This window comes from Stegodyphus dumicola, chromosome 3 (genome assembly GCF_044657685.1).
Source record: "Stegodyphus dumicola isolate Sdum_Otavi_A_Nest chromosome 3, ASM4465768v1".
NCBI lineage: Eukaryota > Metazoa > Arthropoda > Arachnida > Araneae > Eresidae > Stegodyphus > Stegodyphus dumicola.
Genome location: NC_140770.1, coordinates 165,225,841 through 165,242,806, shown reverse-complemented (window position 1 = coordinate 165,242,806; position 16,966 = coordinate 165,225,841). Strand labels below are relative to the sequence as shown.

General features: G+C 32.5%; 1 protein-coding gene across 2 annotated transcripts in view; it reads left to right on the top strand.

The window, feature by feature from the left end:
• The window catches only part of LOC118180374 (vacuolar protein sorting-associated protein 37C-like), a 73,924-nt gene extending 64,999 nt beyond the window's left edge, over nt 1-8,925 (top strand). For both annotated transcript variants that reach the window (XM_085813579.1, XM_085813578.1), the window contains exon 5: nt 972-8,925. In XM_085813579.1, the coding sequence (XP_085669705.1) occupies nt 972-1,415 (444 nt within the window). In that variant the 3' untranslated portion in view covers nt 1,416-8,925. The remainder of the gene's footprint in view (nt 1-971) is intronic.
• The last annotated feature ends 8,041 nt before the right edge of the window (nt 8,926-16,966 follow it).

The window sequence follows — 16,966 nt, the reverse complement described above, 5'->3', positions numbered from 1 at the left end:
TGTGTATTCGTGATATTTATAATGATGAGGAAATTGATTTAAATCATATCAAATACGGTGTACATCGAGATGAAATACTACATTTAGTAAGGAATTATAAACTGAATAAAAGAAAAACATCTGCCCTGAAGATGAGGATAGTGCTGACAGATCAACTTCCAGTTCATTGCGCGCAGCTACGTCCCTCCCGCAGAGCAGTATGAAATTGATAAACAGATTTCGGAATGGTTAGAGAAACAAATCATTAAACCAAGGTGCTTTGATTACGCAAGTAATATTGTGCTAAGTAGAAAAAAAAAATGCTGTTTATTTAGACTATGTCTGGACTCAAATGACACTTAAAACCTGGTGAATCTCTTTCGGAATACTTAATTGGCATGCGTGAAGTAGCCAGTCGCAGCTCTGTTGATGATTCACCAATTCTTGATTATGTAATCAATGGGATACCGGATCAGTATAGTAACAAAATTATTTTGTATGGGTGTGAAACTATTTTTGAATTCAAAGAGAAATTACAAATTTATTAGAAAATCCGCATTCCAGATATGATGAATAAGGGTTATTCAAGTTCTAACAAAGAACCAAGGTGTTATGACTGTGGAAGTACAGGGTGCATCCGTAAAGCATACAAAAAAATGTTTGCGGCTTTTTTGGTCAGGATTATAGATCATTCCGTATAATGGACGTCTGGATTACGGACTTTGTACTGTATATGCTATATCAGAATAACAATGTAATAGTTCAGTAATCTGAATCATGCATTATAAAGTGAATTTAGACCAAATTGTAATTCTTTTGCAATGGTGCTACCGCACATTGTGAAAATATAATTTTTTCAAGAGAATCTCTCACTTTTTAATGATTTAAGGTTAGCAGTGATGAAACTTGATATATTATTGATAGTGTAGGTAATGTGTCAGTTTTTTGGGAAAAAATTATTAATCTGTGTATAAATATTTTTCCAATTTCAGGAAGCTGTTGAATTTTTCCTAAAAAGTGAAATGTCTGTGGAGGACTTTTTAGAAAAGTATTTGGAACTTCGTAAAGTTGCCCATCTGCGTAGAATCAAAGCTGAAAAACTGGCTTCAATATTGCAACAAGATAGAGGTGGTGCTTCATTTCAACCCTCAAAACCACAAAAATTGCGGAAACCACCTCCACCACCTGTACCTCAGTCTCCATGGCTTCCACACCTGCCTGCGAGTGTGAATCAGAATAGATCCCCTGTGCCTGCCCGATCGGCACCTCAGCCACCTATGCAAAGTTCTGTGAATGCACCATATCCTATGTATGTTCCTAATATGCAGCCACCTATTCCTAATATGCAGCAGCCTGCTGCACCTTTTACATATTGTTCTCCATATCCACGTTATCCCATGGCACGACCTCCTCCGGGATATCCACAGTTTAGATAAAAAAAGTATAATAAATTAAGGGAGGAAAAGTGCTATTATTAAAAAAAAAATTTTTTTTACTTTTTTATAAGAGCAGTTCTCTGAATTGCCAAACTTCAGGTAAATAAGTGTGTTATATTAAAGAAATTAAAATTATTATAACTTCAGTATGGTCTAAATTATTATAAAAGAAGTATAACTGCATTTATATCATTACTAAAAAGAATAGGAATTTGTTTAAAATATTTTTCATGTTTGTTTTCTGTAATATTTTTTAAAAATAATAATGAAGCATTTTAAGAGTTTGTTTGATAGATCAGTAAATTGAACAAAAGAGGTAGTGTGTTAATTAATGTATATTAGTATACTATTATTGCATTATTAAACTGGGCTTATCTTTCTTATCTGTCACCTGATTGCAAGCTGAGTTTATCAGTATAATCATTCTTTGTATGTGCTTTGAAATAGAATTTGTGTTTTTTATTATTTAGGGTATCTAAAAATTAAAAATATATGTATAGTGATTTGGTTTTACATATAAGTTTCAACATCACATTATTATTGAGTGAATAAAAATGCATGACCTGTATTGAAAGGAACATTTGATTTGTTCCCATAAAATGTTTTGTTGTTAAATGTTAAAAATGGCTGATTTTAATTTCTTTTTGTAAATGAGAAATTAAATTTTTTTCTAGTAATGATATTAACAGTACTTTTTATTTCTGATAAAAATGCATTAAATTTATTGTTACTCATTTTTCAAAATGGTAATTTGTTTCTTTAAAAATTATAGAAGTTTCAGAAAATTTTTTATTGCATTGTTTTGAAATATTTGAAATTCACTTTTTCTGTAGAATTTGCGATAAAAATTTTGATGAACTCTGTTACACATCTGAAAATTGCAAATATATTATTTTGCTGTTTTATTGTTATAAATTTTTCCACTTTAATTAGAATATAAAGTGGGATTTTGAGAAAATGGGCAATGTATTATTATTACCAAGTCTTTCTCTTGTAACAAAAATTAAAAAAAAAAAAAAAAAAAAAAAAAAACTGTTATTTTTTATGTTGCAATGAACATATTTCTTATTGTATAAAAGATAGTTTAATATGCCTTCATTATATGTGTATAATTATGTACATGCACGGATATAAAAATGTAATAAGGGTAGAGAAGATTGAATAGAAGTTATAAAAATGCTACATAAGGAACCAAGCAAAGGATTGATTACATTGACAAGATCAATAATTTTTACTGTATATAACAGTTTTCCAACTGTAACCTGATATCAGTGATTACTATGTGACTTCTTAGTATATCGTATCTTCTCCAAAGTATGTGATTTATTCATAAGAAATAAAATCTGTTAGCCACATGTTTAACATAAAACCATGTTTATTTTTTGTGCCAAGCAAAAAATAGTGATGTTTTTATCAGTTGAAAGTGTTTGCTGTTATATTTACTTTTTGTGAAGAGTAAAAGAGTGCCAGTGGACTTTGCATTGCAACTTATGTGCCTCTGTGATTCATTAAAATGATACAGTAAAAGCTCAAACATCCAAAAGGCTTGGGAAATGCCGAATTCTGGATATACAAAAATTCCGGATAGTTGAGCATATAAAAATTGGAACTGGGTACAAAAGCAAAATGAATGTAAGAAATTTCCAGTCTAAAATTATAAAAAAGTCATCTTATTTGTTATCAACTTGACAATCAAACAAGCATACATTTAAAATTATATAAGATTTTGGAGCAAGAAAATGCATTTCAGATGTGAACACCTACATATTTTGTAAACCTTAAACATGCATAAAACATCTTATCTAATTAGGAAATCCTGCAGAATATGAAAGTTGGGGAAAATGTCACCAAATTTGAGCCAGGCATTCTGGCGTGAGTTTAATGGAACAGATTGCTCTTTGCATAAGCAGATGCAAATTATGAGGATGAAGCATATAAAAACTTAAATTGCTTATTGCTGTTTTTCACCTTGAATCACCATTGTTTAACCATTTTCAAGTAAAGTCGCACATCGTGCCTTTTTTGATGCCAAGATCCTGTAACTTAGAAGCTACCTTATTTCATATTGTCTCATAAATATTAATCATTTTTCAAAACGCAATGAAAAACAGAACTTACATCCTTTTTTTACAAAAATTAAACTATCTTATCAAGAATTAATTAGGTTTACATAAAACTAAGGTGAAATTCTTATGATTGTGTTGCAACATCATTCTTCTCCATTTTTTGCATTAAATCACACTATTTGGTAACAATGTACTAATAACATAATGACCTTAAATGATGTTACAAATCTCTCATTTACTTAAATGAGGGTAATTTTATTTACCCTAAAATTCCTATATTTTCCAGTTAATTGAATACCTGATTGTTGAGCTATTATTGTGATAATTTTGCACTTGATTATTTCATTAAAACATAAGCGCTAAAGAATAAATATCAGATATTTACACTGCATATAAACATTGCTGTCTAAGTTATTACTGTATGTATTTATACAGATGCTACAGAAATAATAATGAGTTTACATTGAACATTGGTGACGGTTTAGATCATTAAAACTCTCCTTCTCTCTTAATTTTTCATTGCATATTCTTTTCCGTTTACCCAGTTATAAATGATTTTGTAGAATGAAGCTAGTGTTCATCCTCTGATATAGTATATACATTTTTTCCCCCTGTTATGGCATTTAATCATAAAGCTGTGTATTTTGAAGCGCAGCATTTGTGAGGTTGTGAAAATATGTTACAGTATTTCTTACTATGAAATTAAATGACTGCTTAATAGAAAAAGATAGGAGAAGAATATAAAATAATGTGTTCTGATATTAGTGTAAAACAGGAATGCAGTTTTTCTTATTGCTTGACAATATTCCTGTTTACAAAATAATTTCAAATGGTCACACATAATAAGAGTGGGTAAAAAGTGCTTATGTACTTTCTTTAATCTCTTGCTTTACTTACTAGAAAAAGGAATTCTTTTAATTTAATAGTCCTGATGCAGAGACAAAATGTAGTTAAAGAAATCCTCTAAATATATAATATAGAAAACATTTCAGATGTGATGATATGGATAATGTACAGTTGATGCTTGTTATAATGCCTGAAAGAGAAAATGCATAAAAATGGGTCACTGTGGGGAAAATGGATTTCATGTTCTTTCATCAGTTGCTTGGACATTAAAATATTAAAGGAAAATTCTCTAGATAGAATTTGAAAGCAGTGTTTAATATTCCCTCACCCCCCCCCCCGGATAACTGCATTCCGTACTGTTTTGAAGAGGGGGAATGCTATAAGAATATTCAGTCATAAATTTTATTAAAAAAACAGTTTATGTTAACTTTTTAACTTTTAATTAATTCAAATTGATCTCTTTATCAAAAGGGTGAAAAAAGTCATAACATTTGGTGCCATGTAGTTTACTGTAATAATTAATTGGTTTTGGGACAAGTAGGAATTATGAGCAACTTTTTTTATTATTATTATTTGTCATTTTTCTCTTCTAATAATGCAGTTATTCCTAAAAAATGTTTGCCATTATCTGTGTATTATGTTGATAGATTATTGGTGGTGTTTTAATAGTTTTTGAATTTCTAACATTTCTGGATTTATCAATCATTAAAAGTGGAAGTTTCAGTATTTGATACTGCATTGTTTTGTTCTGTCCACTTTGACATCATCTTTAAAAACTGAAATCTACCAGGTGTCACTTTAAAAAGGATTCCACTCTGATCTGTATTAAATTTCTTCAAAAGCATATTTCATTATTTTCTTCATCTATGCATCAGCTGTAACCATGCAAAGGTAAAAGTCAAATACATATTTAAGGATGTGTTTAGATCTTAGGAAAAACTAAGAAGAAAGCAAATTTAGATTCTGCACTGGAATATAAAATATAACGTAAACAGGGAAATGTTTTGATATCTTGCACCAGTTGTAATAGAGGTTGTTACAAGTTCAATGCAATCATTATACAAGTATCGACTGTACTTACTTTGATGATCTTGATTATTAAGCTGACTGCAAATTTTATGATAATATTCAGATATCTTTTAGTTTTAAGGCTGCTTGTATCTGTAACATCAGTCCTTTGCATTCAAGGACCCTTTTTGAAATATATTGATCAGGAACTGTAAATCATCCCTAGAATACAAAGAGATTGGCTTAGTTATCAAACGAAACGCTTTTCAGATAAGTATTAAAGTTTACAAAAACTTTCCATATAAGAAGTTGGTAGTTTTAGTATAATATCTATATTTAAATTGTTAAAATGTTATTAATTTATTTTTACTATCTAAAAAAATCATTCTAGTAGATGAGTTCTCTCCCTTCTGAGAATGCCTAGGTGTTTGGCATCTCTGCATGTAAATTGATCACTTCTTTATTATCCTGTTGATCGTGAAACTGTTATCAAATAGCCTAATTTAATACCAGTTATGGATAAATAGGATATCACATAGCAATCATAATATCTCTGATTTTGCTTGAAGTAACCCCAAGTGATTCTCGATAAGCCACCCTTCTTTTGTTTTATGAAAAAAGGATATAAATTAATCATTACTGCTGTATTTTTTCCTTGCATTGTGAAAGAAAAATGATTATGTGATTACTCTTTAGTTCTTTTAGAACTGGTTGAAAAAATGAACTGCTGCGGAATGAGGAAAACAGCTGGATGTAGCTTACAAAAGAGTGATAGATTGAAACAGTCACTTGTGAAATGTTTGTACTTATAGCACTCTAAAGCTTGAGGTAAAATCAGAGGGCTGAACAACATAGTAGAAATTGATGAAAACCTTTTTATGAAGTGCAGAAACAAAATGGATCAAATACTTTCACAACAGTGGCTGTTTGGTGGATTTTGTAGAGACTGACACAAATGTTTTATCGAGTTGCAGATAGAAGTGTGGCTCAGAACTTCACAGGAACCATTGGCACAACTATTGGGGAGGGGGGGGAAGAAGGGCGATCTGCCAACTTTCATAGCTCTAATAGTAACCAACATTCATGGTCAACATGGCAATGTGTAGAGCACTGTAAATTGTGATTAATATGATATCCATATAATGTATTTTCTGCATAGATATTGATGCTATTAGACATTAATTTTCTCATTAGTTTGAGAGAAAATCTTTTGAAAAGGAATAATTCAGTGAATTAAAAGTCATTATTCATTTCATATTATGTTATTAAAAAACAGACCAAAATCCAGTCTTGGTCCTCTCGAGAGGTAGAAGAATAGAGATGGGAGATTCTCGATCTGTTCCTCAGATGTTCTGCATCAAAGTTGGGATTGAAGTTTCCCATTCTTATAGATGTAAATTGATTGCCTTGGGCAGTGTTTTCAGTAATAAGTGATAAGATGGCTAAGTGACCAGTAGGCATGGTTTTTTTTAATCAACTAAAAACCCTTCAACAAATTACCTCTTTGTTACATCTGGGTGCTCTTTGCTTGTTCTCCTACCTCATAACAATTGAGGTAGGAGTAATAAATACGTGAATGAGGTTCACTACCTAGGTTAGGTAGGCATGCTATTAAAATATTTTCAATTACATGTTTTTGTAATAATTTTTGGAAATGTAAAAAAGCATTAATATAGATATTTTGCTTATATTTTATGTATTGTTTAAGTATTCACATCAGGAATATGTGTAATTTTTGGCAAATATTATGAAAAGAAAGACTCGTCTCTGTCCTAATTTACTTGAGCAGTCCAAGTAATCTTTATTGAAATTATTTAGAATCTAGATGAAAGTGAAGTATATTGTTTTGAAATAAATTCATATGTTCGTTGCAAAATTGTTAAAGAATTTATTTTAACTAATGTATAATGTTAATCCAAGTTTGAATATGAAACTAATGAGAAATATTATTTTCTGGTAAATTTATTAACTCTTTGAAGTTTTATGTAGCAGAAGATATGGAATAATTTATTGTTAATCATAAAATGGTTTATTTTTATTTTTCATTCCAAGAATAATTTTGTTTTGCTGTTTGTGTTTCTTTGTGAACATACATAAAACTGTTAACTGTATTTTTTTTTTTTATTTTATTTTATTTATTTACATGTGCCATTAAAGTGCCATTAATGTTTAAAAAAATCAAACGATAAATATAGAAAAATGTTAATTTTGTGATAAATAACAAATTATATGTGGCTGTATGCTTAAATCAATGAAAGGAACGAAAAAAGTTTTGTTTCTTGAAAAATACGTAACTTAAGATAAACAATTGTTTTCCTCTTTTACTTTTTTCTTTTATTTAAGTATTCTGAAGTATTTAAATAAAGATGAAACACTTTATTTGAAACTAAATTTCACAATAGGTACAGCTTAAAATAATAGTAGAACATTTTATATGTTCTACTCTTACATTATGAAAGTATGCATGCTTTTGAAGGAATTGTTAACTTTGCTTTTATTTTATATTAGGGGTAATTTTAAAAGAAAAATCTCTTGCCTTTTTATGCTAAAATTAATTAATGAAAAGCAGTATCTAACATTTATATGTAGAGGTGTTAAAAATATTTAAAATATTGAAATAGTCAATTTATTTGAAAAGAAATTTTGTAATTATTATATTCATATCATTTCTTCTTTTAAAACCTTTTTTAGGTAAAATAAAAATTTGAAATATATAAGCTCAGTATTATTTTATGAGTAGTTATAAATATATCATGAAATGTTGCTATAAGCATTAAACACAACAAGTCAGTATACAATATTTGATAGTATACATATAGTAATACTTCTATAGTATACACCTACTTTTGACTGTTTTAAAAATCAAATTACACTTGAAATTTTTAAAGCTTTTTTCTGCTTTGATACATTGTTTTCCCTGTCTTAAAGTATTTAAATTAGAAATTCAAGAAAAGTGCATTTAAATGTAAGACCTTACTTACATATAAAAACGAGTCTTCTTTTATTTACTTTTCTCAATTTGTTGCATCAGAAAATGTCAACTCCAATAAAAGATGTGGAGTTTAGAAAACAGTAGTAATTATTTTTTTTTAAATTGGTTATTACAAATGTTAGGAATAACATTTTTTTATTATTATTTTACTTGGATAAAATTTATGAGTGCCTATAGTAAGTACACAAACTTGATTGGTAGTGCTTGCAAAAATAGTCTAATCTTTTTCTCAGTTTATGAATATACATCTCAGTGTGATAATTATCTTTCCATATTTTTAAATGGCCAATGCAGTATTTACTATTATATTGGTTCTACTACTAAATCATATTTATGTGCCTTTTTGTGACATTTTTCCATAAAATTACAACCTTGTTCATAATGTATATAAGGAAGACTATTTTGCAGTTGATTTTGTAGAGATGAATCAAAAGTAATTGAAGTAAATTGATTCAAGCATATTTGTTAAGTAGTCATTAGCCAGTTATATGTTATTACCTATACTTGTATTTGGATATATATGTCTTACAAAACTGTATGCCAATGTGCCTTGATGTAATTTTATTTTCTATTAAATAAAAATTGATTTCTTTGATTATTTAAGCTTAATATGCATATGTTTTTCTTAAATTTTTAAAAATAATAGAAAATTTCTTAATTTTTCTTTATAAGTGTATTTATGTATAGCATTCTATAAATAGTTTATGAAAGTTGTCTGCTTGACCACATATTCTTTTCTTACCCCCTTCCCTTCTCCTTTTATTTTCAATCCCATGCAATATATAAATATATTATTTAAAGCAAGTTGTAATAACTTTTTTTGATTTCATTTGCAAAAAATGATTTCAGTAGACTAATAAAATGTAACTGATACATGTTGTAATCACTAAATTTAAATATTTTTCAGGAACTATTGTTTCTTATTTAATTCTAATTTTAAGAACTGAGATGTTTCAAAAAAACTTTCAAAAGCTGCAGTGTGAATATTTTGTTTTTAAACTTATATTCTGTTTTAGTTATTTTATGACAGTATTTTCAGAAAACTATATGATTAAACTTTCATACGTTTCTAAAATTTTTAATTGATACAAAATTCTTTACCAGTATTTTCAAGCGAATAATGACCATATAAGTCATATGTTTTTAATACCCTTTGTAAAAAAGAATAAATTGACAATTATAGTTTGTGGGTTTCATACAAAATATGGGACTGTAAAAACCTTGTTTATTTGGACAATAAGTAAATGATGCTTTTATTATTGCTCATCTGTGTTAAATCTGTTTTCAAAAAATTGTATAAATAATATTAATAGATTTATCTATATTAGCTTTAAAGACATTTGATGTACGTGTGAGTAACACGTGCATAAGAAAATATCCCTAACATTAACTAGGAAAGCCGAAATCTTAGTTAAGATAGACATGTTACAATTAATAATCAAATTTAATAAGGAAAAGTAACAGTTGCCGGGTGCATTATAACGGCTTAAGAAATTCAGAGCACAGTACAGATGCGAGTACACAAGTTCACATATCTCGGCGAAGCAGAGACGCACACATTTGTTGAAGTAGTTCCACTTGACTGCCGGGGAAAATTATTCTCTCCCCGTCAGCCTGTAGGTTTGCCAAACGGGTTTACTGTTTCGCCAATTGGCGCTTTTCTGTACAGTTTTTAAGTCCGTATCGCCTGTTTGGCGCTGCCGCTGCATACTCCCTCCGCAGTGTCAACGAAATGTGACATACCGATGCGGGGGTCGGATTAATCGTCCAGAACGGGTGATACAAATGTCCGCAGTTTTTTTCACACTCTTGGAAGCAACTTGAGAAGAGTCCATGGTTACAAAAGCGGGTTTCAGTCTATCTATGGAGATCGTTTGCTTAGTCCCTTTTATTTCGAGATCAAACGTTTTATCTTGTCTTTCTAGCACCTTAAATGGTCCATCATAAGGAGTTTGAAGTGGTTTTCTAACTCCGTCGTGTCGAACAAACACATATGTGGACTTGTGAAGGCGTGGATGAATGAAACATGTTCGCTGGCCGTGGCTAGAAGTCGTGGTCGGGCGGACACTGGCAAAGTGAGATTTTAAATCCTCCACAAACTGTTTGGGGGACGCATCCGGAGGTGTCGGATTGAAAAATTCACCTGGGAGACGGATAGTCTTTCCATACACCAGTTCAGAAGTGGTTGCTCCTATGTCCTCTTTGAGAGCGGCGCGGAAACCCATCAGCAGCGTTGGAAGGGCAGCCACCCAGTCACTGGTATCGTGCGCTTTTAAGGCAGCTTTCAAAGGACGGTGGAATTCCTCGATCAGTCCATTCGCCTGTGGGTGGTACGGAGACGTCCTGATCCTCTTGATTCCCAATAATTGGGAAAGGGCTCGAAATAAGCCGCCTTGAAACTGTCGCCCTTGGTCGGTAGTAATAACAGTCGGACAACCAAATCGAGTAATCCAGTGGTCATAGAAAGCCTGTGCTACTGTGCGTGCTGTTATGTCTGGTATGGGTACTGCTTCGGCCCATCTAGTAAATCTATCTATCATAGTTAGATAGTAATAATTATTTTGAGAAGGAGGTAGGGGACCAACAAGGTCAAGGTGGACGTGATCAAACCTCTGTGATTGGTCTGGAAACTTCATTAACGGGGTTCTAGTATGCCTGCTTACTTTTGCTTTCTGGCACGGAATGCACTGCCGTGCCCATTTCGCGCAATCTTTGTGGATGGAAGACCAAACAAACCGTGAACATACTAACTTTGTTGATGCGCGAATGCCGGGGTGAGACAAATTGTGCAAGGTGGCAAAAACTTTCTCACGGAATGCCGGAGGAATGTAAGGACGGGCGTTACCTGTTGACACATCGCAATATATCGGTAAGCTACAATTCGATAAGGTAACTTTTTTGAGATGTAGAACTTTTGACTCTTTAAGCAATGTTTGTAATTCTGGGTCGATTTCTTGCATTTTAGCGATTTCCTCATAGTCGATAGGGTTAGGCATGCTTATTGCTTCTATACGCGAAAGTACGTCGGCAGCGATATTCTCCGAACCTTTTATATGGCGAATTTCAGTGGTGAATTGTGAGATAAAGTCTAACTGCCTAGCCTGACGAGGTGAACACTTATCCAAACGCTGTCGGAATGCATACGTGAGCGGTTTGTGATCGGTGATTAAAGAAAAGTTCCGTGCTTCCAACATATGCTTAAAATGCCTAATAGCAGTATAAGCTGCCAATAGCTCTCGATCATACGCACTATAGTTCCTTTCCGCCTGCGAAAGCTTTCGTGAGAAAAATGCGAGAGGCTGTAAATTTCTATCAACTATTTGTGATAGCGTTCCACCGATCGCGAAGTCTGACGCATCAACCTGTAAAACCAACTGGGCATCTTTCTTCGGGTGTGCCAAAAGAACAGCATTAGCGATTAGCTGTTTGCACTTTTGAAATTCACTCCGCGCTTCCTCAGACAAATTCAGGATTGTCTTATCATTTTTCTTAGCCCTTTTTAAATACGAAGTTAAATGGTATTTGATTCTGGGCTACGTTGGGTAAAAATCGACGGTAAAAATTTAAAAATCCTAAAAATCTCTGCAAATCTTTTACCGTTTTAGGAAGTGGGTAGTTAAGTATCGGTTCCACTTTGTTCGTCAGAGGCTTGGTACCATCTTTATTGATTATATGGCCTAAAAAAGATATTTCCGGAACGCCGAAAACACATTTCGAAGCGTTAATTGTCAATCCATATGAAGTTAATCTTTCAAAAACAGTACGTAGGTGAGATTTATGCTCATCTTCCGTATTACTAAATATCAAAATATCATCTAAGTAGACGTAGGCGAATTTTAGATCTCCAAGAATTTCGTTCATAAACCTTTGAAAGGTTTGAACTGCTCCGCACAGTCCGAAATTTAAAAACGGAAATTCGAAAAGACCAAATGGGGTGCAAACTGCCGTTTTCGGTATATGATCTGTATGGACTGGTATATGATGATATGCCCGAACGATATCAATTTTTGAAAAAATTGTCTTTCCGCTAAGCGTACTATTAAAGTCTTGTAAATGCGGGATAGGGTATCTGTCGGGTTCGGTGTACGCGTTTAGTTTTCGGTAGTCTCCTACTGGCCGTATGTCGCCCGAACTTTTAGAAACTACATGAAGAGGTGATGACCATGCTGATTTTGATGGTCTACAAATACCTTGATCTATCATAAATTGAAATTCTTTTTTTACTGCTTCGTATAACTTAGGGCTTAACCTACGCGGTTTACTGTGCACAGGAGGACCGTTTGTTTCGATGTAATGAACCGTACTATGCTTTACTCTACCCGAATCGGATTTTAACCTCAGTACTTCCGGAAAGTCTTTCAAAATTCTGTGATATGGTGAATCACCAGATATTAACTTTACCGAAAAATAATTTCTAGAATCGGAAAGAGAACCAATACGAGTTAATTTCGTAGTATTATCGATAAGCCTACCTCGTTTTAAATCGATTAAAAGATCAAAATGCCTTAAAAAGTCGGCTCCTATTATAGGCACTGGTACATCGGCGATTAAAAACTTCCAAGAAAAGTTTCGTCTAAGTCCTAAATTCACAGTTAACAATTTTGTTCCATACGTAGAAATTCTGGAATTATTCGCGGCAAATAATTGAAGCGAATCAGGATGCATTTTCTTAAACTTAGAAGTCGGTGTCACACATGAAACATCCGAGCCCGAATCGATCAAAAAGTTTAAATTTAATCTGTTATCGTAAACATGTAAACGACATGAATGCGCGACTGCCGATGAATTTCGATCGACAGCCGCTACTACTAGTTTTCCTGGGCCGTAGTGTTCTGAGAAAAGGAACAAGGTGCTCGACATTTTCGTGCATTATTACCGAATCGCGAATGAAAATAACAATAATTGTTCACACGCTCTCGGGAATGCCCACGCGAAAAACTACGTGCTTTGTTATGTTGATCCCGGGGGAAATTATTCCTCGTTTTTCCGCGCGAGAGTCGCTCGACTTGTTTACTTAGGGCAGAGATTTCACTCCTTAAGGCCTTAAGCTCCTCGAGGGGGGCACCAGAATCGTTAGGGTTTCTGGGGGAACTCGCCGAAGCTGCCTGGACTGCGAACACGCTGTTGTTCGTTGGCGTGCGCACTTCAGCTATCTTATCAGCCATTTTTGCTAAATTGTCTAAGGATTCCGAACTTATTGATAAAATAGCATGCACCTCGGAAGGTAACCTTTGCAGCCATAATGATTTTAAAAATTCGTCAGTTATACAGTTTCCACCTAATTCTCTCATTTTTCTCAATAAGTGAGATGGTTTGTCGTCCCCTAAATGCAATTCAGAAATAAGTCTGCGTATTTGCTCGCTTTCCGAATCTGAGAATTCTACTATTAACCTAGCTTTAAGGGAATCATATTTAGCCGTCGCTGGGGAATTAAATAAAATATCTGATACTGCGGAAAGAGTTTCAGGGTCTATCGAAGAAACCACGTGGTTGTATTTTGTACTATCGCTACTAATCTCCGCTAAAGCAAAGTTACTTTCAACTTGAATAAACCAAAGTTTAACATTATTTTTCCATAAAGGGGGAATTTTAACTGCCACGTGTGAGATTTGTGGCTCCTGAACCGCCATATTCGATTCCTCGTTGGTTTGGCCTTCCGATCCTGGCATGGTTGCCAATTATAAATATATCGTAAATCGTAAACTTAATGTTTTGCTCTATACCTTATCAAAACAGTATCAATTTAGAATAAAATAATGAAGACATTCAATATCTCAATAAAAGTGTGAGCACAAATATTACCCAAAGATCAATTTTAAACAATCAATAATTAAATTAAAACTATAATTTTAGAGCAAAACATATCACAAAAACATAATTAAGACCAATTACAGTTAATTAAAAAAATTTGACCACATACCTGTAAATCCTCCTTAAGTGTGATAAACCACGTGTAATCCGTACGATAAAATGAGGAGGAAATAAATAGGGTGGAGCCTTTATCAGTCATAAGGAAGAGCATTGGCATCAAAATAAGGCATATTTTTAGTTTTTTAACAAAGATTGAGACAAATAGTCATTAGGGATCGAAACAGAAGGAGCGAGGGACAGGGTCACCAATGATGTACGTGTGAGTAACACGTGCATAAGAAAATATCCCTAACATTAACTAAGAAAGCCGAAATCTTAGTTAAGATAGACATGTTACAATTAATAATCAAATTTAATAAGGAAAAGTAACAGTTGCCGGGTACATTATAACGGCTTAAGAAATTCAGAGCACAGTACAGATGCGAGTACACAAGTTCACATATCTCGGCGAAGCAGAGACGCACACATTTGTTGAAGTAGTTCCACTTGACTGCCGGGGAAAATTATTCTCTCCCCGTCAGCCTGTAGGTTTGCCAAACGGGTAAGGCTCCTCTAAACCAGGCTGAATCACCAACTTTTCTCTCTTGGCGAGGGAATGAACGCGCTGCCAATTTTGGCGCGTTTATCGCACACGCTGGCTGAATGTCTGCTGTTTTTTTAACCCTCTGAGCGTTATGACCGGGTTTAGGCGGTCAAGACGGCCTACCTCGAAAGCGTTACGGACGCTTCTAGGCGGTCAATAGAAAAGTGTTCGAAAGCGTTACTGACGGTTCTAGGCGGTCAGTGGTGAAGACCACGAAAGCGTTATGACCGCCTTAAAGCGGCCGTGCAGATGTCTCCTGCCCCCCTTATTTCTGGAACTCTGGAGATCTCTAAATGACTGTTCTCAGTAGGAGGCAAAGAGGGTTGCTCTTCTTCGTTTTAGACCGCTATGTTTAATCGCCAAGAAAACGCTTGAGCATGTAGTGGTTTATAAAAACAAACAAACGTGGACATTCTTCGCGAAATAAAAAAGTAGCATGTAAGCATGTTTTTTCAATACTCTCTTTAAACCATGGAGGTAGGAAAGGGAGGAGGGGCCATTCCGCGCTAGAAGTGAAGCACTGCTTTGAAGCTTGGGTCACCAGACGGGGTTGTTCTTTGTTTACATTCAGAAGCTCGCCTGACAAGATTCTGATAGTATTTCGACACACGACAGTTCCATAGAAATCGAAAAAGGGACACTTTCACATGAAAGAAACATTCATAGTGGGATGGATAATAGCAATTTGTATAGTTTACTGACATTTACGCAAAAATCACATCTTGGTTATTTTTCGATAACTAACAACAGCGATTTTGATTATGAATTTGTTTTATAAAATTATAAGCTGTTGCACTACAAAAATATAGATTTTAAGAAAATTGCTAAAAGAGATCTGCCAAAATTTATTTTCTAGAAGATTTGAAAAGTTTGAAACTTGATGGCTAAATGTAAATATAAAATTATGTATGGTAAAATATTTGTAATTAGGCACATAGGTCAGATAAGTTTTTATTAAATAGAGTAACGCATGCAAGGGCTATCTGCCTAAAGAGAGAGATGCCATCGTGGAGGAATTTTGAAGAAAAACTGACCTTTGAGTGGGTATTAAAAATAATACTTATAATTTTCATTCAAATTATATTCATATATATTTTTATGTAAAACTTTCGGGTGTATGCTAAATTAGTGTAAATTACTTTACACGAAAAATATAGTGAATGCACAGAAATTAAAGATTTGCACATGCCGGAAATGATAAATAGGAAATATGTATGGGTATTTATGCATGTGCTTGCAAAAAGCATGTATCTGCCTTTGACAAAATACTTAAATATTCATTAAATTATTTATAAACGTATTTGAAATGAAGAATTTATTCACTTATAAACAACTGTAAAATCTAATGATTAAATGTATCTAATTTATAATGATTATAAATGTTATCTAAATATATAATAACCTTATTATTCAATAGTAAACATAAATTGAAATCCTGTTGACAAATACGTTATAAAACTATTTAAGCAAGAATTTGTTCGTATTGGAAAGCAATCTGTTAAAAGGTATTGTAAAGCAAATGCTATGAGATGCGCACTTAAGAACGTAATAAAGAGTTTTGGAATATGTATTGTTGAAATGAAGGGTAAAAAAAAAAAATCTGATAAGTATAATTAAAAGAATTATTCCCTTTACATTTTATAATAACTCAGTTACAAGTTTTAAATAATACTTAAAAAAAAACTTGTTTTATTCCCTTTCAGAAATGTTCAGAGAAAGTCAAATACTATTTAATTCCTAATAATTCTCTAATTTAAAATGAACCGAATAGAGCATTAATTATAAATTGACTTACATTTTTCTATTTAAAAGAAGCCAAAAAATCATGTCATATTTAAGAAAGTATTTTAGGAAGAAGCTCTATAAATAGAAAAGAAATAATGCATAATTTTAATATTAATAATACAATAAACTTTGATCTTAATTTTTGTACCTTAACCATATAAAATCAAATTACCTTAATTTTTTTTCTAATGTAATTAAGGAAAACTTGTGAAAATATTTCATTCAAATTAAACCATTCTGAGAAAACTGTCCTGTGAAAAGTATAGCATTTAATTCCGTTCAGAATGAAATGTTGTTTAAAAATATGTTGTTTTCACATACTTAGGACTCTGAAGTGTTGTAGAAAAAGAAAATATATACATTTATATGTATATTTGCGACGTAATTACAAAATATTTAC